The sequence below is a fragment of the Urocampus carinirostris genome, chromosome 16 (genome assembly GCF_059441175.1).
Source record: "Urocampus carinirostris isolate Australia breed hairy pipefish chromosome 16, RoL_Ucar_1.0, whole genome shotgun sequence".
NCBI lineage: Eukaryota > Metazoa > Chordata > Actinopteri > Syngnathiformes > Syngnathidae > Urocampus > Urocampus carinirostris.
In genome coordinates this window covers 24,762,442-24,785,567 of record NC_142364.1, presented here as the reverse complement: position 1 = coordinate 24,785,567, position 23,126 = coordinate 24,762,442, and the positions used below count along the sequence as shown (strand labels likewise).

General features: G+C 39.5%; 2 protein-coding genes across 2 annotated transcripts; one reads left to right on the top strand and one right to left on the bottom strand.

Annotated features, from left to right (window-relative positions):
• Window positions 1-1,512: 1,512 nt before the first annotated feature.
• On the bottom strand, window positions 1,513-15,676 carry ptpn11a (protein tyrosine phosphatase non-receptor type 11a). The gene is made up of 16 exons (XM_088355756.1): window positions 15,414-15,676; window positions 14,460-14,582; window positions 12,683-12,877; window positions 12,366-12,558; window positions 11,089-11,208; window positions 10,872-10,985; window positions 9,986-10,082; window positions 9,801-9,898; window positions 9,565-9,723; window positions 8,477-8,608; window positions 6,848-7,002; window positions 6,714-6,781; window positions 6,492-6,643; window positions 6,021-6,139; window positions 5,860-5,947; window positions 1,513-4,589 (listed from the first exon to the last, which is right to left on the bottom strand). Exons 1-15 carry the CDS (start codon window positions 15,425-15,427, stop codon window positions 5,878-5,880), a joined length of 1,809 nt encoding a protein of 602 aa, XP_088211882.1. The 5' UTR covers window positions 15,428-15,676; the 3' UTR covers window positions 1,513-4,589; window positions 5,860-5,877.
• A 2,299-nt stretch (window positions 15,677-17,975) lies between these two features.
• tmed2 (transmembrane p24 trafficking protein 2) lies at window positions 17,976-23,082 on the top strand. The gene is made up of 4 exons (XM_088355523.1): window positions 17,976-18,304; window positions 20,490-20,682; window positions 21,827-21,934; window positions 22,132-23,082. The coding sequence occupies exons 1-4, from the start codon at window positions 18,125-18,127 to the stop codon at window positions 22,254-22,256; spliced, it is 606 nt and encodes a 201-aa protein (XP_088211649.1). The 5' UTR covers window positions 17,976-18,124; the 3' UTR covers window positions 22,257-23,082.
• Window positions 23,083-23,126: the final 44 nt, after the last annotated feature.

The following is a 23,126-nucleotide window of genomic DNA, read 5'->3' as shown; positions in this document are numbered from 1 at the left end:
ACACATTGTGATGGTAAACCATAACAGTTTCGAGTGTATTTTTCAGACGAGTTTATTTGGCTAGATGTGGACCAAAAGGAAAAGGCCTTTTCACAGTGCTAACTGGGTTAGCCTCTAAATCGGATTTAGCGTTTCACATCTGCTCTCGTTCATGTCAATCATTTGGAAACACGATCGACTAGTCACCCGTATTTTGCTGTCTTCAAGAAACGACATCAATTGTGTCTTTGAGGAAATCCAGGTTGAGCTTTTTGTACAGGGTATGTACACGTTTCATGGCCAAATTCAAGCTCTTTTTAAGGACTTCCAATTTCTCCAGTACCATTAAAATAAACCTGGTGTAAATAATTCCACAAATATATCTTCATATTGTTAGTCTTGCAAGTGTATTTATCATGACATAAGATTTTTAGTTTATGAGAAAGTAGCTAATATTTTTGTGGATCTGAACAATATGTGTGTAAATATTTTTGAGACAAATCTCTCTCCATATAGGTGTTGGGTAAACAATAAGAGTAAAACGTAGTTTACATTTTCAGTTGCAGGATTTTTTCCCATTACAATTTAGCACTGGAAAACCCTACCTTATGTTTTTGCTTCGCATTGATTAGATGTCCATAATTTCTACATGATCTTTGTACCAATACACATGTCATAGTGACCTATTTAGATGTAACATGAATCCTCTTGCGCGCAAACCGAAGGGAGCAATGACGCTTTATAAGGCAATACCATACAAACTAATGCCCGCTGCCATTAATCACGTGGGAAGAAGTCCAATGGATAGGTAAAGCCACCAGAAAGAAACGTTGGCCTCATTTTTAAGCGGACCTGGCAACAATTTCAAGAATTTACAAGGTCTTCACCCAAAATCCAAGCACTTATCAATCCTTGAAAACACGTTCAAAGTCAAACATTTTTAAGGATTTAGAGCACCTGTACAAACCCTGATTATGGTATGATATTCACATACAGTTTTGCATATGAATAACTTTTGGTCAACATTAAAAAATACAAGTTTGTCTTTTTGTATTGGAGCAGTTTGAATTATTATTCCTCAATATATAAAAAAAAATTACTGTTAAGCACCAAGGTTAGATGGAGTTAGACAAAAAAGCCATCCATTTTGTTTTGGTTCTAGCCAAAACACAAAAAGGGGTCCAAATGAAATGCTTGACAAGAGAAACTTGACGCAACAAGTTGATAATAATGGAAGAGAATTTTTTTAGCAAAATTTATAAAAAGCAACATGAAAAGTGCTTAAACACATATAAAAAGTTGTTAGAGCAAACAGAACATTGTCATTTATTTTGTCAAAGGCATCTGGGAGTCAAGGACAAAGTATAATTTTGAAGAAAAATACGGCCTTTTTTCTAAGAATAAAACTTTTGAGATGTGCAAAAACAGTGTTCATTTTGCTTGAAAACTCACATATGACCGTCGAATGCTCCCAAGTTATTTGGTCCACGTTTATGTAAATATAAGAAATGAATAAAACCAAAGCACAAGAGATGAAACGAGGCATGCTCGTGCCATTTATTCTTGGTGAGGATGTTAACGTGGTTAACTGCAGTTTTTTTTTGCTTTTTAATATTTTTAATAAATTCTTTCGTCAGTGTGTGTGTGTGTGTTTGTCAAGAGAGAACACTATGCATATACATACGCTTTGTTATTGGCAAGTAGATATGTTTTTTTAAGTACGTTCTTTTCATGTACAATATACAAGTTCAAAAATACATTTTTGTTTTGTTTCCCTCCCGCCCCCAAGAGTCACACGACGGTACAGAAGGCACGGCCATAAGACGGCACGCGGCATTTAGTGAATGCGGACGGAGCCGCGCATGGCGGCTCGAGAAGCGCCGCGTCTTCCTGTTGAGGGGGGTGTGGCTCAAAGGCTTTTTTAGGAAATCTTCAGGCCACGTTTGAAATGAGCGGATGACGACACCGACGAGAAGGCCGATAGCGCTTGGCGGTTAAGCATCGGGGGGACCAAACTGCACAACAGAAGCCCAGGCCATTATTTTTTTCTGGGAATTGCAAAAGTACTGGCACCCTATAACTTTTTGACATATTGACATTTTTGAAGTTTCAAACTTATAGATTAAAAACTTAAATTCATTTTCCATTTGAGACAAAATCGTGAAAAGGAACCAATTCGAGGCTTCAATGTGAGTATATAAGAAAATGAAACTTTCAGAGTAATGTGCTACTTTTGGGTCCTAGAAATCTGGGGTGTAAAACAATTACTTATTAAATGAAGTAACTTTAGAAATCTTGATCAAGATATGCAGAAAGATCTGGCAAACAGGACACTAACCATTTGCATGGACAAAATGCTAGCAATTATGCTGCCAAAGAAAGGAAACCCCGAACTAAGCTCCAGCTACGGAACCATCAGTCTCATCAGCCATGGAAGTAAAGTTATGCTAAATGTCCTACTGAAGAGGCTGAAACATCCTAGCCAAAGAACAGGCAGGTTTCAGGTAGGGAATCTTTTATCGACGCATCCTATGTGAGAAGTTTCAACAACACCAGAGAAACCGCTATCACGTTCAAGAAGGTGTTCTACAGAGTATAGCTAACCGCCTTGTGGGCCACAATGTGAAAGTGCAATATGGACCAGAAACTAGTTCAGACCATTAAAGAACTGTATACGGTACTGATCAATGGTACCATTGGAGGGTGGTTTCGAACCACAGTCGGTGTGCGACAGGGCTGCATTATCTCTACAACTTTATTCAACATCTTCTTGGAGAGGATCATGTCCAAAGCTCTGGAGCAACACGAAGGTACAGTCAGTATTGGGGAATGCAACATCACTAACCTGGGCAGACAACAGTAATGAATGGACTGGTTCCAACTTTGCCAAAACAGGCCAGGAACCATCAACAGTGGAGAAGGCTATCCAGAGTTTCGTCCAGATTGATGCCCGACGACCCATATGGTTAAGGGATCTGCTAACTAGTAACGGCAACTAATTACTTTTTACCTGATTCAGACAAAAATAAGGCATCGAGGAATAACCTACAACTTTTTTTGAAAGTGGATTGAAGAGCATCTTTGAGACAAAGGTAGTGCTTTGCCACCCCCTGGTGCCATTGTGACACCCATTGACACGTTTTTAAGACACTGTAACAATAGTTTAGTTTGCAAGCTTAAATTAGTCATGATTTTGACCACTCAAATAGTATCTCACTAGGTTTTCAGCATGTACCTTTTTCCTTTAACAGGAACATATAGTTGACAAATAATATCTTAGCAGTCGGGAAAAAGAGCATGCTAGTATACAGACGAGAAGCTGGAAATCAAAATGCTAAACCGACTTTATGGAAGACTTAGCTTGAGTAGGGTCTGCTCGTATAACAACCTACAAGTTTTCCCACTACAACTTCAAATGTCTGCATGCTCCACGGAGAGAAAACTGCTATTAGGAGTTCCAATGCTAAATCTTGGGTAGAATTAAACTAGTTAAGAAGTAATAGTAGAATGTTGTTTTACCTGTGCCCGGTATACTGCTTCTCACAATTGACAGAAACTCAATGAATTAATTTACATCATTAGTGAAGTGCAGAGGTTTTTTTATATACCACCATCATGTTCCTTAGGTGAGCCATAGAATATAAAGGGCTTAGTATTTTATCCATTTCATTTTTTTAGGTTATGTGCTTTTCCTCTTTGTATAGTACCTAAATATAGTATTGCATTTTAATACATTTTCTTTGGCTGGGTTAGTGATTGTTTGAGGATAAAAATGCAAGGGACCAGGACTTTAAGCAAAACAGAATTAAGCTTCTCTAAACAAATGAGCGGCGCTATCGGGCTTCTCGTCACTTGCAGCAACATCATGTCGGCAGGCTGACATACGCGCAAGGCATTTTGTTTCATAACGTTTAAAACAACATTCACAGAGTTTGTAATTTGCGCTTTGTAGTGAAAGTTCAGGTGATCTCAGTTTGACATTCTGTGAACTTTGAAATTTTGCATCCAAAAACAATTCACTAATTTTAGCACTGTTCTCCACCAGGAGACAAATGATTACATTTGCAACTGGTTCCCTACACTTTCCCTTCAATGCCCAACAGCCCCCAATAGTTGTGACCGGCATATAATACGCATAAAAAAACAAACATTTTAGAGACATTTCGGACTCGGCGGTGACCGCGGGGTCAATCAGGCGAGGCTCGCGAGCACCGTGTGATGGGACATTTGGCCGAGAGAACAGATGTGCGATTTTGTGTTCAAGGCAGTTGCGGCGAGGTCAAAAATCCAAATGTTGGCCATTCATCAGAACGTCTGACGTTTGGCACACAACTTTCTCCGCTAACTCTACAAACAATCAACAATTTTTGCTTTAGTTCAAAAAAAGAGAAAAAAATGTTGGCTTTGATTGAACACAAAGTGGTTGGGGTTAGGAGAATTTACCGCCACCTGGTGGCCGGCATGAGCATCACAGTGATTCAGGGTTTGACTTAAGGACCAAAAGCTTTCCCCCCACACTCTCGATTTGTTTTTTTTTTGTACTGTGCTGTTGATGTCCGGTTGTCGGCGGCGGGGTGGAGCTGGAGAATTACGGGCAGGTGCCAGGATTCCTGCAGGAGAAGACAGTCCATGTGGTGACTAGGGCTGCAATGATTAGTTGTCATTGTTGAAAAAAAAAATCATTAAGAGATAGAGATAGTCGACAATAAATTCTATTGTTGACTATTGTTGCCAGACATGTTTTTCGAAAAGTGTAAATTATCTTTACATGAATATGATGGGATTATGCACATGCGCAATAGCGTAATTCTCGAGTGGTAACACATACATACAGAAATAGCAACCTCAACATCAAATTTGTTTACCAAAACTTGTAAAGTTTGGGAGCACTATAGTCTTGATTCGGTGAATAAAAAAACTACTAGCTAAATTTGCAAAGCAGACCTCATATATCATGGCAGAAGCTCAGTGATGCATGCACATTTAAAGAGCATGTCAGATAGTTAAACAAAACGGAGTCTGACTCACCTCGGGTAAGATTCAAGTAACATTGAAGCCAATGCGGTTTAGATGTATGCATTGAACATTTTATATGTGTATATTTCATTGTAAAATAGAAATTTAGTGTTATGCCAGACTGTGCCTACAAACGTAGTTGAAACTAAATGCATGCAGTCCAAAGAACCAACGTGAGTTGTTAAAACAATAAAAACAACAAACGTCACTCTTTAAAAATGTTTGAATTCAAACTGTTGAGAATCGTTAAGTCCTCATGTGACTGTCTTTGCAGTTGACCACTAAATGTACTTCACAAAATGAAATTTTATTACTTCTTTATTTATTTACTGTTCTACAGCTGCAAATGAGCCTGTTCTTGTGTTACAGGGAAAAAAAAATACTAACTTGATTTCAATTTGTCATTTATTTGCCTGTCCCTAAAAAGGACGTAGGTTTATAAGTGAATTGATGCCTTTACAGTTTACGGCCATACCATCCCGAGAACGCCCCATCTCGGGAAGCAAAGCGCGGTTGGGCCCGGTTAGTACTCAGATGTGAGACCGCCTGTGAATACTAGGTGCTGAAAATAGGTCATTTGGTACAAGCTCTGCTGCGACAGCACTGACAGTGTCCCCCGGTACTTTCAGTGGAAATGAATTTCCCTAAGGGGACCAAATAAATTAAATTATTACCATTTACTGACCGAACACTGAGCCAAATTGGTTTTAGGTAGGGCATTTGTTCAATAAAAAGATGTATTTTTCATCGTACCCATTTTTCTTGTGTTTAATATAATTTTCCACATAATTAAATCAAGGTTAATTGCAGCCCTAGTGTTGAGCTGGCAAAAAAGTGCCTGTGGTGAAAAGGTGCTGTACTGACCTGGAATCAAGGCGGTTCTCATCTGAAGCTTTTCTGCTGCTGCATCAAGCCAACGTTCTCGTACACTCTTGAGTTGTCCTCACGCAGCCTGGCATGAGACACGTGCAAAAACACAGCTTTTAGCCAGCGCCAATCAGGAAAATGGCTCAAAAAGTGCTCACTCTGTGCAGGTAGGTGTGGGAAGTGGCGTGCACGGAGGAAGGGGACTCTGCTCGCCACCCGTCAGGTCCGACAGAGAATACTTGATGTTGGTGTACTCGCGACCTTTAATCTTACTCTTCTGGAAATCACAAAAATGCATGCAAAATTTGATCATATGTTCTTTAAGAAGGAGAAGAACACATACAAGAAGGGGTATAAGAAAAAGCAAAAGGAGAGGGAATGAAAGACAAAATGAAGTAAGGAAAAGAGGAGAAAAACAAGGAGAGTAAGAGGGAAGGGATGAAGAGAGGGGGGAGAAAGAGAAAAAAAACAGGAAAAGAACAAGCAAGAAGAAAAGTAAAAAATGGAGAAAATTAGAAGATGAAGGAGAAGTATAATAATCTGGTGCGGAGAATACTTTGTATAAAACTATAAAAGTGAAATATCAAATATTAGACAAAAAGAAGAAAAGGAGATGAAGTTGGCGGGACCTGCTCCTCCACAATGCGCCTCTGCAGCGTTTCGATGTAGTGCTGCACAGCCATGTAGATAAAGCGGTACTGAGCTTCTGTCTGAACCATTCCAGAACGCTGAGACCGAACCATCTGGATGCTCTTGGGAACGTCGATGTCGCAGTCCACGCCTGGAATGCACACAAACACACAATTGCGTATGCATGCAAACACATACAAACAGACTTAACACGCACACACCTTTTTCTCTGATTACGTCGATAAGGATGTCAATGACGATGAAAGTGCCAGTCCGTCCGATCCCTGCACTGCAGACGCAAGCATGGCAAGTAAGCACGGGCCTTCTAGCATCCACTACCATCACAAATCTCTACCTGCAATGGACGGCGATGGGTCCCGCATCCAGGATGCTCTCCTGCTTTAAGTTGACTTCCTCTAAGAAGTCAAGAACGCCACCAGGGTCCATAGGGACACCGTGGTCGGGCCAGGCCCGGAAATGGTATTGCCAAACAGTGCGCTCTGTGTTGCCCTTTAGCAAAAATAGATAAAAATAAAACAGACACATCATATCATTCATTCTTCAACACGGAAAGTTAAAATAGGAAAGGGCAACACCAAGTACCGAATTTTCCCGACTATAAAGTGCAGCGAATAAATCCCAATTTCGGCAGAATTTGTGAGTGACAGTGAGGCTTATGGACCACAAAATATTTTGGATAAGATTGGAAATGCATATGGTAAATATAGGTATGCGTTACCATATTAGGTTTTTGGCATATTTCTGTATTTGAGCAACAATTGTGCAATGATTAATCAAATCCATGAATAATTATCAAACTATTGCATGCAACAGAAATCGATGATGGCACGGACACTTTACCACTGACACTTTACCACCTACGACGAGGCATTAGACTTTATCTCATTATAACACTATTTTAACTCATAATGCCAGGAACACTGACTTACAAAGTCCATTCTGATAGGTTAAACTGTTTCTCCACTTCTTTACCAACGAATTTTAGAGACCGGAGAAAATGTCAACAAAATACTATGAAGCCCTTTTACATACACATACATATTAAACAGAGAGGTTATTGACGCACAGGGGAAGAAGTGGAGACACTGTGCACTATGCCAATCAGTGTTGTGGCACCATTAGTATGAATAATGTGATAATAGGATATGGTCCAATGCTATTCTATGTGTCATCCGTACCACTAGAGGCCGAGTGGAAACATTTTAGAGCTCTCACTGACACTACTCGAGTTTGATCGCCAATGCAGAAAATGCTTTGCGGCTTCGATCAGCGGCACATATTAATGCTCTTTAATAGGTACCAAAAACACATGGAAGCTCTTGCTGTAGTCTCAATTTAATGCGCCTTGAGGTCCAGGTGAAATAGTGCTGTAAATCAGTAATTATCAACCACTGTGCAGCGACACACTAGTGTGCCATGAGAGATCGTCAGGTCTGCTGTGTATGTGCTGTAAAAACTGGGGGTATTATAAACTATATTGTAATTAAACATACTGTTTAGTGTCATTTTATCGCATTTTTAGTAAGATGTGTGGCTCAAAATTTTTCCATTGTAAAAACATGCCCTGGCTCAAAAAAGGTTGAAAAACACTTCTGTAAATAATGAAAAATATTTTACAAAAGACTATTTTTGGGGGGTGCACCTTATCATCAGTTGCGCCCTATAATATGAAAAATAGGGCAATAACAGATATAGGATCGGTTCAGATGCAAACCAATTATTCAGTACTCAAAACAGTCTTAGAATTAAAAACTAAAAATTCTAAAAATATTATATAATTGTTAAATGTATGATACTAATATGTTGAGATTTATAGGCATGTCTTCAAAAGTCTGTTTTTTGTGGGGAAAAGAATGCGACTTTTTGTATTACTGGTATCAAGGACTAATCTGAACTATATGTATTGAAAAAAGTGGTATCCCCAGTTACAACACATAAGAAAAATTAAAGAAAGAAAAATTACCTGCCCCACTTTGGAGAGTTTCAGTTCTCTGAGGTTATAGTCATGCGCCGATGTTTCTCGGACGTTGCGAACGCGCATGGCGCCGTATTCCTTCAGGGCGGACACGTCTGGCCAATACTTCACGCATTTACTCTGTCGACATACACACACAAGGGCAGCGAAACTGTTCAAGACTAAATAGATAAGAGTAGATATGGGAAAGGAATTGTGACAAAAGCATACCCCAAAAAAATCAATTAAAAAAAAAAATATACAAAAATCAAATTATATTCAAGTAATGCTACATGCAGATGAAACAAACTATCATAACATGCCGTGTTTTGTCTGCAAGGTAGTCCAAGTATGTTTGCTTTTAGGACAAAACTACTTCAAAAATTCTAACGCAATGGGTGCAGAAATGTATTCGAGCAAATTCTGATCAACCAAATATGAAAAAAATGCAAGCTTTAAGGATTACCCAAACTACTGTTGAGCACCCTGAACGATTCATGGTGGTAGGGCTGCACTGATGAAAGCTGATTGGTTGGACAAATTCGTGAGCATATCGCTACTTGCGAATAGTGCTGCTCTTATATTTCCCACGTTTTACCTTTTTTTCTACCGCAGTGTTTGTTTCATTGCGACCTAGCGTTCAACCTATGAGAAGTAGACAAAAGAGGAAGTGCACACACTGTATTGTTTATGAAAAAAAGATCCGGCTTGTGTCTGCAGTGAGGAACGATAAAGAATACCAGATAATTAGGAGTCCTGCCTCGTGTTTTTTTTCCACCACAACTAAGGCCTTCAACTGATTTTACGAATTCATTTGTAACTACAAGAAGCAGATTGCATGAAAAGGTGGAACTTTTATATGGATCTCATATTTGTGGTGAAGGAATTCTTGGTGTGCAAAGTTCATGGGCTACTTGGAAAAAAAGGGGGCCTTCGAGAGCCCTGATCCTTCCTGTTTTAATGTACTCTAAAATTCAGGAATTATTAAGATTTTAATATTAGGGTAATTCAAATACAAAAGTACACATTTCTATAAAAAACCTTATTTATGTACAAATTTCAGCTAAGGTGAGAAAAACTTAAAATGGTGCAACTACCTTCCCTCTTTCCACCTCCTTGGTGGTCATGACGATGACTCGCGAGTTCTCCTGAAACACCATTCTCCAGAAGTCGCTGATGCTGTTCTGCAGGCAGCCTTGGGTGGCAATGTACGACTTTTTCGGCTTGGTGCTGTTGCACTTGTTATCTCCTTCGGGCTGAACGTAACACAGCCACAAGTCAGAGGTGATGCAGTGTAAAATCAGCAATCGTGCACGATGGGCTGGGAATTTACCGCGCTAGACGATACTACTGTGATGATGTTGGCATTGATGTAGTCAGAGCCCGGCTCGTTAGGGTCCCCGTCAGTAAGGACCACTCTAGTGTGGTCGACTGGGCACAGAAAGCAAAGAGCAGTTGGTAATTGTCCACAATGCAGCAGGCCCATAATCAGAGAACATCAGAGTCATTCTGACTCACAAGGCAGAATGTTCTTGTATCGGTTCTTGTTCTTGTTCTCCGGCCTCTGGCCCTCTTTGCGGCTGTATAGCAGTTTGCATTCTTGCTGCTGTAAGGTCTGCGAGGAAATGACAACTTTTAAGACTCGTTGGATGCCAATAAGAACAAAGCATGCTAAAAACAAAGCAGCGTGCCAATCTGTAGCCCTTGGCTTGCTACTCATTTGCACTTAACATGCTATCGTATGCATAGCACAGGGCTTACCAATATTTTTAAATCTGAAAACTACTACTTTGTTATGGTAATAATGTGAAGATTGATACACATTTTTAACTCATAACAGTTATGCTGATAATATGATGTTACTATGTTGTAATCATTAGTAGTGGGACCAAAAAAGGTTCTGTCAACAACACACAACAAATCTACCCCAGGAAAGGGTCCTGGGCAATTTTGTGTATAATTGATGAGGTAAATCTAAGAAAATGTTTTATCATTAAAGACACAATAATAAGAATTGCTGATGTATGTGAAGACCCTCATCAGGTTAACGATCTTCCACTACTTAGAAAACGTGCTACCAAAATACCCTCTCTTATTCTTTACATTTAAACATTTCAATGGTGAGCCATTTTCAGTATAGGTGAACTACCCAGGTGTTCTTTGATGTCTGCCTGGGACCTTGAGACTTGAACAGAAATAATTCGGTTAGTCACTAACAATATTTGTCCTAAGTTTTTATTTTACTGATCACATTGTTTTACATGGTCTATCTATTGTACACATGTGCTATTGCTGATTTCATCGATTAAGAATTACCAAGTGAGTTTTAAAATGTTGTGTATGGTCACAAATCAAAATTTAAGTTTGCTTGACGTGTTAAATAAAAAGTGAGTGAAAAGCTCACCTCAAACTCCTCCCAAAAGCCTTGCTTGACTTTGTCAGTCGCCTCTGCCAGTTTGCTTAACTCCCGCACTCGACTTTCGATCTCAGCTGCGTTAATGCGAGTGGTGTTGAGGGGCTGCGAAAGGGTGGGAAAGTGAGACAGGACAAAATATGTGCTTAAAGGATGACTTATAGCGGCAGGACAAGGCTACGGACACACAAAAAAAGCAAACAACTACCTGCTTGAGCTGCAACACTGTGCCAAGGGTCTCAACCATGGGATTCTTTTTGTAGTGCTCCACCAAGTCTGTAAGGGAATCAAACTTCTCGCCACCACCCACGTCATACTTCAGATCGTGCTGGAAAGAGTAAAGGCTAAGTCAAACTTCTGCAGGTTAACATATTCTGTTTCTGCAAAAGTTTCTGTGTTTTTTCTGTCTCCTACAGCAAATCTCCTAGACAAGGAATTGGTAAGAAGCACTAGACCACTAATATGCTAACTTCTGGCCTTGGAGATTTTGTGCGATGAAAAGGAAACAGTTAAAATTAAAAAGCAAAAGTTCAAACCAAGCAACCCGCCCCCCTCCAAATTCACTCTATTCTGAAACGATCACAATAGGTTCATTTAAGATGTATATTTAAGATTTTCAAAGGTCTCCCCCACAAGAAAAACCCCATCCTCAGTAATAATCAAACATTTTATTTCAAATAGGGTTCCCACTGCTTAAAACAACTTAAATTCAAGGCTTTTTTAATGACTTTTAAAATCAAATTTAAGATCAAGTCGACAAAATAAACGATTGAAACAAACAAACAAACAAAAAGGAAATATTTCTTTCAAATAATACATTGTGCCTGGTACACATTAGCCATGGCGAAAAACGTTCATCGGACAACCATTTCTCATTAAATGTACTTTCCCACGGTCAAAATTAAACGAAGTTGCTATGTGTATTGCGAGTAGACCTAAGACATGCGTCTGCCCTGAAAAGCCCAACTGAAACCACATCACCATTTTGATTGTTTCATTATTGTGTACACGCAATGTTGCCATGAAAGTAAATTGGGGAATTATTGAAAAATTCATTCAAATTAGTAAATGTTACTAAAGATTTTTAGTTCAAACCAATATAAATCATATTCATGTGTTCAACTTTTTGAGACATTTTAATGCCATTTAAGGCCTTTTTTAGAATAATAAATTCAATGCCCTTTGAGACTTTTCAAAGATCCGCGGAAGTCCTTTTCAAAGCACCTTTCAGGACACCCAAAATGTATACCTTTAAATTGAATAAATAATTAAATTCTAATGTTGGGTAAAATTAATTTGCAGATTGAGAGGAATAAGCAAACCTAGAATAGGTATAAATGGTAAAAAAGAATGCTTGTACTAATGTATTACACTAAATGTCACAGAAATACGTGGCAGGGTGAGTTTTACAAAATACTTGCAAAAAGCAAAAACTCTAAAGAAAGTAAACATAGCAAATCAAAAAATACTGCAATCAAGGCTCACCTGGCATCGGATCATGACGTGCGTAACTTTAGGCTTGCTGTCGCTGCTGTCCGTCTTGTCATCACCAGTGCGCACTGAGAGCACAAAGTCCCCGGGGTGGCTCTGGCTCTCCCTCACCAGGAAGCTGCCATTCTTGCCTTTCTCAGTCAGCAGCTTCTCTGCCTCACGTCCTGACAAGTGTCCGTGAAACCATCTGCAAATACACAGTGATCAGACAGTAAAACTCAGTGTATACATTTTTTGATACAAAAATCTTATAAATGGTATCCGATGATGATGTACCTCGTGAAGTGTTCTGTATGTAAATAAAGACTCACCTTTCTGATGTTGGATCGGCGCAGTTGAGTGGATACTTGAGCTCGATGACGTCACCGTTCTTCTCCTTGAGCTGCCCATGATGCTCCATGTAGTACTGAACCAACTCAGCAAGTGTGGCAAACTTCTCGCCACCGTACAGGTCGTAATAGTCGCCCGTGTTCTGGATCTTGATGTGTGTAACGGCACCATTCCGCCTTGAGGACAATAAGGGACAAGCTACCATCAAAAAACAGACTTCTTTTGAAACCCGCCCAGTGCATCATTGCCTGCCCCTTCGACTCCCTGATGGACATTTACCTCACTTGGCGCCTCAGCACAGCACAAAACATCAAATACAAATCAGCTCCACTTTATAAACGCCACTTGATTCATTTTACTACAAACTTGGCTGCAAAAACAAAAATTAAGCGTTGTAACGCTACACAGGTGACCGTCGCCATGTCACTCAGGTCGGGAGAAGTCAAGTCAGTCAATTTGGCACACTCAAACTCACAACACTCATGCCAGGCCAGGATTCAAACCCAATACTGCCTGCATCTTAAGCAAGCTAGGTAACCACTGTAATATCCACAGATCTGATTACTTTGATGACACTACATTTTGTTTAAACAAAAATGCAATATATTTTTGTCAAGAAGATGTCACTGCACTGAATTGTGTCAAATGTCTTAAGCACTCAACCATTTCAACATGTTTTCTTCAATAACCAAAGCATTGGTGAAGCTGTATCGAGACTCAACACACTGAATTGTGGAAAATGCTTCATACACTCAACAATTTTGACACATCGCTTGATATTGATTTTCTGATTGAGAAAGCTTTGTTTTTTTCCATCATTAGTGTTTAGTCTGCAAGAGGCTTCTACTTTTTCAAGAACACACGTGTAACTAAAATTTAGTTATTCACTGCAGACTTATGTCAGATTTTTCAAAATCCAAAAGCAAGAGGTTTTCACCCAATTGATATTTTTTAAACTTCAAAAGATAATACTTTTGCAATTTTACAAATCATAACAAACCGCCTAAAGACAAACTTTACTATGATGTAGCTGTGGCCTTAAATTTAATTTGAGATTAAATTCCATTCAGTTGTTCAGAAATCAGCTGAAAATGTACAGAATCCGAAGCGCTTAAACTTGTTTAGTGAAAAAGTGACTCAAAAGCACCAAGCATTTTGTTAAATTTATGTTGAAACGGCTTAGTCATTGCCACCTTTTGTGTCGCACTGTCATATGAGATAACTGGGTAGAAAAAGGAGAACTTGTAGATCTGGGCAATCAAATGTGACCTGTTGTTAGTGTTACCTCGAGACAAACAGCAACTCAGATGCAAAATAGCATGATCAAAAAACAAAGACTAAAAAAGAGTCAGCTAATTTAAAAGGGATGTCATCCTTTGGAAACATCCAGCCACCACTTCTGTGAGTAATATCCCATCCAAACTGCAGACATTTTAGTTGATTAGACATAACTCAATATCAAGATGTTTGGGATTATTTTTGGATGCCATGTAACAATTTTAGGGCAGGGGAAATGAGATCAATGGCTTAGTTTATCAGTGAAATTCCAAGAAACACACATTTTAAATGTATGTTTTTTTTGTTCATGTACATAAATGTTCTCTCAATTTGTACATACTATGATAACACACAATTGTATTTGTTCATTACATTTTGTGAACACAATACAGTAACGCTTTGCTACCTGAAGACAGCTGGGCAATGGCTTTTGGCACCTCTGTGATCCACTTTAAGGATGCGCAGTTGAATAAAACTTACCGTACAGACAGAGTGAAGTCTCCAGGGTTACTCTTGCTTGGTCTCGCCAAAAAGCTACCATCTACACCGCGAGTAAGCAGCAGGTTTTCCGCCTCCACCCCAGTGATGTTAGGGTGGAACCACCTGAAAAAAAGGACAAAACAGCAACAACATAACTGATTTTGTAGTTGCTGTATTGGAATTCTTGCAAGATGTCAGCTATCACTAATGTTTATTGTTGGTTTTGACTATGTTATGGCTGTCGGTGACCATCTAACATCCATTGCAGTCTGGGCATTTGGAAAAGGGAATTACCGCATGTGTGGCCCCTTTACAAGGTTTCTTATTTTCCTCATGCTGAGGTTTTTGAGTTTATCCTTGCACTCATGTAGGTTTCCGATCAGAGGATGTTATATGTATGGCCCGTACAGGCCTAGGAGACTATCTGTAATAAAGGGCTTTGCAAACAAATGTGACTAGACTTTGTATTACGTTAAGCCTAAATAATTGTATAAGTTCCCATATTAAACAAAACTGGCTTTATCTAGGATTACACTATCACTCTTCATCCTAAATTGTTTTACTGTTTGTCTCGTTGAAAAGCTCTTTTCTTCCTGTACATAAAGGAGCTCACAGTTGTATTGTGGTCTATGTTGTCACATACTACAGACATCACGAGCACTTAGAAATCAAAAGAGAGGAATCCAAAAGTTTCATTAGCGATCGGAAAGCTCGGTTATTTAATTGCTTTGTTTACAATGTGTGCAGGGAGAGGTAAACAACCGGTCACTGGTGTGGGCTAATCGTTTCCGACGAGCTGGCTGCCACCGCGTCCCCCCACAAACGTCGGGGACACTTGGAGGTTGTTTAACGACGTGCAACCGCAAACAAAAAAAAAAGACCGCTAGTTGGAGTTACGGCTAGACAACTTGCCCAACGCCAGCTTCGGTTGTTGTTTTCTATGGAAGCACTTACCTCCGAGATGTCATTTTTTTCACTCCACTTCCTTTCCACCTTGGCAGCTAACTGTAGCTTTCCAGTAGCTAGATAGCGAACCTTCCTGAACGTTTTTCCCTCGAGTCACTGGGAAAAGACGTTCATCGGCTCATTTCCGGCCAAAACGTGCGCCAAAATCACGGCATCCGCAAATATAGTACGATATATTCTCGCACGAAAAAGTTGGTTTGAAGGCCTGTCCCAGGGACTTCAGAATCAGTCGATTGTTGGACGTCACCAAACCTGCGACAACCGAAAAGGGCTCGTTGGATTTTCACAAGGTGCAGCCCCTGACTACTATTGCACCGCCCCTTTTGCAATGGACCAACGACGGTCTACACAACGGGACAACAGAGTGATAAAATCAAGCTCCGCTAGTTCTATTTTTGCGCTTGCGCAAAAAGTTAATGTATGTTATTACTGTACCACAAATGAAATTATGGTGTATCACAATATTTTATGAAATCACTTAAATATTTGCAAATATGTTGTCCCCATGTTAAACCTTTTCGGCAATTAATCCACAAAGATAAACGTACATATTATGATTTAAAAAAACATAGCAAATGTATTATGTTGTATTTTATTTCTTGATTTCAAAATAAAGTTAGCATTTATTTTTAGTTTGCTTTAAGCTAAACTTTTCAAAACCATTGGGGGGGATTTTGCAAGGGTTATTGTTCTATATTCTTTATCGGTTATCCATTATCCGTTATCCTTCAAATCATAATACGCTACAAAGCCAAGGGGCCGAGACACTTGCTCCAGCCGAGAGGCTGAGTAAAGGTTCTAGCCACAGAGCCAAGCAGCGATCATTGCGAATGCACCGTTCCCGGAGACACTGCTGATGCGTGGAGTGGACAGAGCAAGATCTTATTTCATCTCCTGATTGCAAAAATCAAAGCCACCAAAAGCTATACACAAGTGTGCTTCATAGAAAGTGTACAAATTCAGAACTGCAGTTGAGCAAAATCAGAACTTCGTTTAGTAAGGTAGTCCGTTGAAAACTATACGTTCAGCACACCAATATCACACAATTTTATTCGAAACATAAACATGTATTAATCACGGTTTGTGGAACCCTTTACCAGCCTGATCAGAGGGGGCACTTTCTCTGGTGTGTCTTGGGAAAGTACAGCCTAGTGGCACCCATCCCTCTTCAGGGCGTTTTTGTGTAGGGGTTTGAACCCCCACATGAAACAGATACATAAGTACTAGTTTCCATGGTTACCAGAAGCCTCCTGATCTGACTCGGATAAAGATCTTTAATCACCGGATTCAATTAAAAATACATAATCTATACATCTAATGTACTTTATTTATCTGTTCTAATTTTAAAACGCCCTTTTAACTTCAGAATGCCGTTTACAGAAGAATGATTCACATAATCATAAAACATGAGGTAACTTGGGGTTGTTGCCCGTTCAAAAAAGTTTATGCATTATACAAACAATGATATGGGAGCAAAGCAACCCAATAAAACCAAGCTTCTGTATATTAAAAAATAAAAACACACTATATTTAAAGAGGGACACTTATGTATATGTACAATTTCCAAATCACAACAATGACTGTGATGTTACCAATATTCATATGTATCGTGCATTCTACACAAATATAAAACTATAACAAACCAAACTAATTTCTTTTATTTTAACAACAGGCTTCATTCATATTTTAAGCATCTCAAACTTGTCAAAAAGTAGTCAAGTCTAGTCATGTTTATTTGTATAGCCCTTAATAAAAAAGACTGAAGGTTTGAGTTTTTCCTTGCCCTCATGTAGGTTTTAGATCAGGGGATGGTGTAATAATTGTCTGTAGTCTGTAATAGTCCGTGGTATGAACAGCCCTTTGAGACTTCTTGGAGTGAGGAAAAACTCAAAACCTCAGCATGAGGAAAATGAAGAAACCTCGAAGTGTAATGTGATGTTCACAATTGTCAAGTGACACTCCTGAACAGTGTTGAATGATCCCAAATCACTTTGTAAATGCTAATAAACGTTTTGCATTAAATAAAACATGTGAAGGGTGGCACAGCAGCTGAGTGGTTGGCACGTCCGCGGCACAGTTCTGGGGTCATGGGTTTAAATCCAGCTATCAGCCTTCCTGTGCGGATTTTACATGTTCTCCCCGTGCTTGCATGGGTTTCCTACGGTCACTCTGGATTCCTCCCACATTCCAAAGACATGCATGTCAGGTTGATTAGCCGGTCCAAGTTGACCCAAGGTGTGGTTTGTCTGTCTCTGTGTGCCTTGCAACTGTCTGGCAACCAGTCCCCTGCCCACTGCCCGAAGATAACTGGGATGGGCCCCAGCACCCCCGCGACCCTACTGGGTATAAGGGGTGCAGATAATGGATGGATGGATAATGGATGAAAATACATTTGAAAATCCGTGACTCTTTCGTTTTTATTTTTTATTTTTGTAAAAAGCATGGAATTGTTATTTCGATTGACAACTGTCGAAGTTTGTGTATTTTTTTAATATTATTTCTAAAAAAAAAATCGTAGTAGTGGGTAATACGAGTTTCCTAGGTTTGACCCTCGCCGTTCGCCGTCTAAGCCGTACGTGGCAATCACACGGCCGCTGCAGTTTTGGGCTTCTCTCCCGCACTACCTCTGCCGCACGCAACTGCAACTGGGATAACATTTCCTCCCAAATCCTTCATTTTTTAACTGAAGTCCGCGAACAATGTTTACCACTTCGGAGCTTTTTGTTTTGCTAACCGTCCTTTCCGCTACTGCGTCCGGCTACTTCGTTAGCATCGACGCCCAAGCTGACGAGTGCTTCTACGAGCATGTCACTTCAGGCACCAAGATGGGCCTCATGTTCGAGGTCGCCGAAGGAGGCTTCTTGGATATCGACGTGGAGGTGAGACGCTCAAAGGGAGCAAGAGTGAGCTGCCCACCGGGGCTGCGTTGGCCCGGTGAAACTACTGAATCAAAGTGCTTGCAAACCGGCGAAGGCCTGGTGGTCCTGTCCCGTCAGCCGCCATCTGTTAGCGGCGGCGTTGCTAATCCTGTGAAACTTGTCTTTCGTGTTTTGGTTTCTTACAAGAGTAGGGATTATTGTTTTAAAAGTAGTTTAACGTAAAAAGATAGACCATGAAATTTAATGTTTATTTGTCATCGACGTGCTACATTACATTAAGAATTCGTGTGTTTTGGTTTTTTACTTTATTCTTCAAAATGTTTGTCATCACACTCTAAATTTGACGTCATTAAAACCCAGATTCTGCCTATTTATATGTGCTCAGTAACACGTGAATCTGCACCTTTATATTGGGAAAATATATTCGGTGACAGCCGTTAATGTTTTATTGTCTTATTCAACACCCTAATGCACGGATCGGGAACCTTTTTTGACATGGAAGCAAAATATTTAAGTTTAAAAACAAATGTTTTTTGAGAGCCACACGATCTATTCAAAGACAAAATTCAACATAACCACCAAGCCTGCTTTGCGGACATAAGCTAATTGTTCAGCACATTTTAATTCACTGTGTGACAATTGGTTTTTTAATGAAATATTTGAAATACTATTACCAGTGCATGTGTCCACTATTAACAAATACACTTCTTAAAATTGGTCTCTCGCTGTTAAGACTGGCGAGGCTCATTTCGATTGTCATTTTTGACATAATGATTTCAAGGTAAGATGCGAGCAGAATTCTTTTGTAAAAAATGTCACAAAATATTGTAAATGCAAAGGATACGGATAAACATGAAGGATTGTGAAATGTGGGCAGAGATCCGCCCACTCCTAAGACTCACCCAATCAAATTGCTTTGGGTGTTTGGCTGGCCTTTTCAGTTGTTTACAGTTTTTCTGTGGGTTTTCACCACAAAGTGTCTCAATATTGAACACATATTGGATTCCATAGGCACGTACAGCCCAAACTCTGTTGATTGGTGTAACACCAGGACTGTAAAAAAAAATAGTCAAAAGTTTGTCTCTATATAAAATTATACATATATAAAATCTGGACCGAACTTAAGTAGTACTGTGTTGTTTTGGCTTCACATTCAGTAATATAATTCTATGTATAAAAGTGGACTGCATACAAATATTATGCGATTACGTTTATTTATATTTAGAGTGCTGTCAAATGTCAACATTTTAAATAATTTACTCCCGAGCATTAGAAAGTTTGAGTTTAAACAATTTTTTTACATGTATACTTTAAAAACGCCTTTGATGAATCTTTTAGATTTACCTGAAAAATGGCTAAATTTATCATTCTTGGCTTGCTGGCTACTGACCAGATACATTTCAACTTGTTTAAAGGCATTGGTGACTCATTGGCTAGAGCTTTACAGGTGTTGTGCATGGGAACACCATTGTCGTTTGCAAGAAGCATGCGTAGATGCAGTTTACAATAATCTGAATGAAACTATTAAAATAAATGTAATTACCAAAAGATTGCAATTTCTCTTTTTGAAAACTAGATTATTTTAACTTTTAACGTATTTTTCCTGATGCAAGAATGATGATGCCATGTAGGTCTTAATTAACGTTTGTAAACCTGTAATTACTTCATTCTCATTCGCCCTTTTTATGTCTAACTTGCTGATACATAGTTACTCTTGTTCCATGAATACAGCCATTGTGTATTTTAATTATTTCACTTGTCAGAGTCATCCGGACTTTTCTATCTGTGTGTTTGTTGTGTGTCTGTGTTTGTGAAATGTACCACCTTGTTGTTTTCCAATAGCAACCCTGCTAGTTGCTCAGGTGACTTAGGTGACTTGTCTCTAAAACACAAACTGCAACCTTTCATTACTTCTCTGTTTGCTTTTAGGCTAACTGGCTATCAGCCATTTTCAGGAGTCTACACCCGGCCTAACATGGTCAGCAGGTCTTACATCAAAACGAGCATATTAACCCTAAACGAATGGTTGTAAAGTACTCAAATTTAGATTATTATAATGTATCAATTCTTCATTTTCTGAACTTCACAAACCAACAGAAATTCACTGACTAATAAAGTACTCATGACACTTTTTTATTATACTGTTATGTGCCTGATTTAATAATTCAAGTTTGATTCCTTCCAGATAACCGGTCCTGATGGAAAGCAGATCTACAAGGGAGACCGGGAGTCGAGTGGCAAATATTCAGTGGCAGCTCACATGGACGGCACCTACAAGTTCTGCTTCAGCAACAAAATGTCCACCATGACTCCCAAGATCGTGGTGTTCACCATCGATATTGGAGAGGCACCTAAAGGCCAGGACATGGAGACGGAAGGTGAATGAGTGCTGCTTTGCTTTAGGTCCCCTCATGCTGCTCTTTGCCTTTCACTTTCCCTCATTGAGTCACTTTTGTATGACTGTCTTCTGGATGCTCTTTTCCTCCTTCCTTGCAGGCGGTGGCACGTGGGATGGTAGGCAGATAGAAAGTGGACTTTTTCTGTATATTATAAACCAGATATTCCTGACTATTGTGCCAGGGCACATCATTATGACAGTCAATTGGTCAGAAAAAATACTCCATATTATTATAATCTAATTCACCAATGCCAGTTTTAGATAAACCCGAGCAAAGGTTTGCTGGCTATGAACGAACCATGACAGGACACATGATCCTTACCATGGCCAATCTCGCAAATGTCTGTCCTTAAGAAAGATATGTTTAGGAGGAAACAAAATCAAATACAGTAAGACCTCGGTTATCGCGGTTAATGGGGACCAAAACCACCTGCGATAAGTGAAAATCCGGGAAGTAGCGGCGCACCTCTAGGCTAAAATGCTTCGAAACTTTATAAGTTTTGGTACACGTCCATGATGTTGGCACTGTCGTTTCTGTATGTTACCGCTAGAGACAGAGACGCTACTGAGAATGAGCGAATCTAAGCAAAGATAATATTCAGGTAGAGATGTGTCACACTGTTGGAAAAATGTGACAATGGAATTCATTGTCTGCTATTTCTACTATGAAATTTTTGTTGACAACATTGACTTATTGCAGCCCTACTGTCAATTGAGAAAGTTGTTTTGATTAAAAAACTTTGCCTATCTATTAAAAATCAAGCTATTCAAATTGATGGCAGGACATTTACAATGCAGTAGCTTAATTCTTTGGTGTAAAAAATTTTCACACAAAGAATGTGCTCTGGCGCAATCAAGGTTGGGAAGTACTGGGCTAACCAGAGTTGCTGTCTGTAGTTGAAAGTCACTAATAGTTGCACGGTATTGCGTGTAAGGACTTGGTGTGATTTTGCTGCCGCACGGTGGAAAAACGCTGCCTGAAAAAAGTTCTGGTAATCCACGCTAGTTGGACAGGAAGCTTTTACTCACTCTAAAGAAAACTGTTCTGCATGGCGAATGTTGTGCTGTATAGATCATTGCTGTTGTGACTGATGTACTTTTTGTTTGTTTATATGTAATGGCAGCGCACCAAAACAAGCTGGAAGAGATGATTAATGAGCTGGCCGTGGCCATGACGGCGGTCAAGCATGAGCAGGAGTACATGGAGGTCCGTGAGAGGATACACAGAGCCAGTAAGTGCACACGGATTGTTGAGAAAAGCCACACCAGTCTTGCAACATAATGATGTAATTTATACTGCATGTTTAGAATGAAAACTGATGATTATATTAAATTGTTATCAATGGGCTTGAATTGCCCTCTGCCTTTTATGTGAAAAACTTTTTAAGAAAAGACTCACAGACCTGCCCTCTCTTTGCTTTTTGTCCAGTCAACGACAACACCAACAGCCGAGTAGTGTTGTGGTCCTTTTTCGAGGCCCTCGTTCTTGTGGCCATGACCCTGGGACAGATTTACTACCTGAAGAGGTTTTTCGAAGTGCGGCGAGTGGTGTAGTGGAGCACCAGCATCATCCCTCATGCTCTCCGAGACAATTCTTTACACTCTGCAAAGCAGACTGATGTTTTTCACCACTTTCTTTTGTTAAGTTGTACAGTACGGCTACAAAATACGTAAAGTGGTTTGGGGTTTGTTTTTTGTTTTATTTTTAACAGGTCCCACTAAATGCACAGTTAATTAAAATGTCAGAACTGCTCTGTCACAAGTGAAAATTTTAAATCCCAATGAAACTACTGGAAGTAAGGTAGTTGTTTCTTTTGGTCAAATTTTGGTTTGGTGTGTGGTGTTTCAATCTCATCGACTACTTTAAGGAAATTAGAAAACGTCAAACGGTTTCAGTTAAATGGCCACATTTTCTAGTAGATAATTCAATGGGGGGGGGGCTGTCATGGTGGTAGGGAGGTCCTGATTTACTGACTGCTGTGTGCTTTTTTTTTTTTTGTGGCTGCGTATTATGTTTGGGGGGTTAAATTATCTGAAAGTATAATAGTCTGGACTTGTTCTGTTGTTTTGGAGCACTTCCATTGAGACGCAGTATTTGGATGTAATCTGGTTTTTTTTTTTTTTTGGTTTGTTTTTTTGTTTTCTTGCTAAACGTCCAAAGTTGCCACAATTTGTGGCTGCGTCCTGTGCATCTTAGCTCAACTGGAAGTGCTCCCAAGTTTTTCTATTAAAAACAACCTTTGGTGTTTGCTCAGGCAGGAAAACTCCTCTGCGCTCAGTCTCCACTTTTCAAACTCTTGACACTGATGCATCCATCTGTACAAATGTAAAATGGTTGTTGAAAACAAGCCCCAGATTTCATAATAAATTCCAAACCGTGCCTGGCTGGAAATGTTTTGCTAATACTGTACTTCAAATGACATT

What these genes read in the sequence shown, in the direction of transcription:
- tmed2 (XM_088355523.1), top strand. Translation starts at nt 18,125, where the DNA reads ATGTTTACCACTTCGGAGCTTTTTGTTTTGCTAACCGTCCTTTCCGCT. An exon ending in CCAGGACATGGAGACGGAAG is followed by an intron (nt 20,683 to 21,826) that starts GTGAATGAGTGC and finishes ATGTAATGGCAG; the next exon opens with CGCACCAAAACAAGCTGGAA. An exon ending in TGAGAGGATACACAGAGCCA is followed by an intron (nt 21,935 to 22,131) that starts GTAAGTGCACAC and finishes CTTTTTGTCCAG; the next exon opens with TCAACGACAACACCAACAGC.
- ptpn11a (XM_088355756.1), bottom strand. An exon ending in GACTTCACTCTGTCTGTACG is followed by an intron (nt 12,878 to 14,459) that starts GTAAGTTTTATT and finishes ATTGTCCTCAAG; the next exon opens with GCGGAATGGTGCCGTTACAC. An exon ending in CAGTGTTGCAGCTCAAGCAG is followed by an intron (nt 10,986 to 11,088) that starts GTAGTTGTTTGC and finishes ACCCTTTCGCAG; the next exon opens with CCCCTCAACACCACTCGCAT.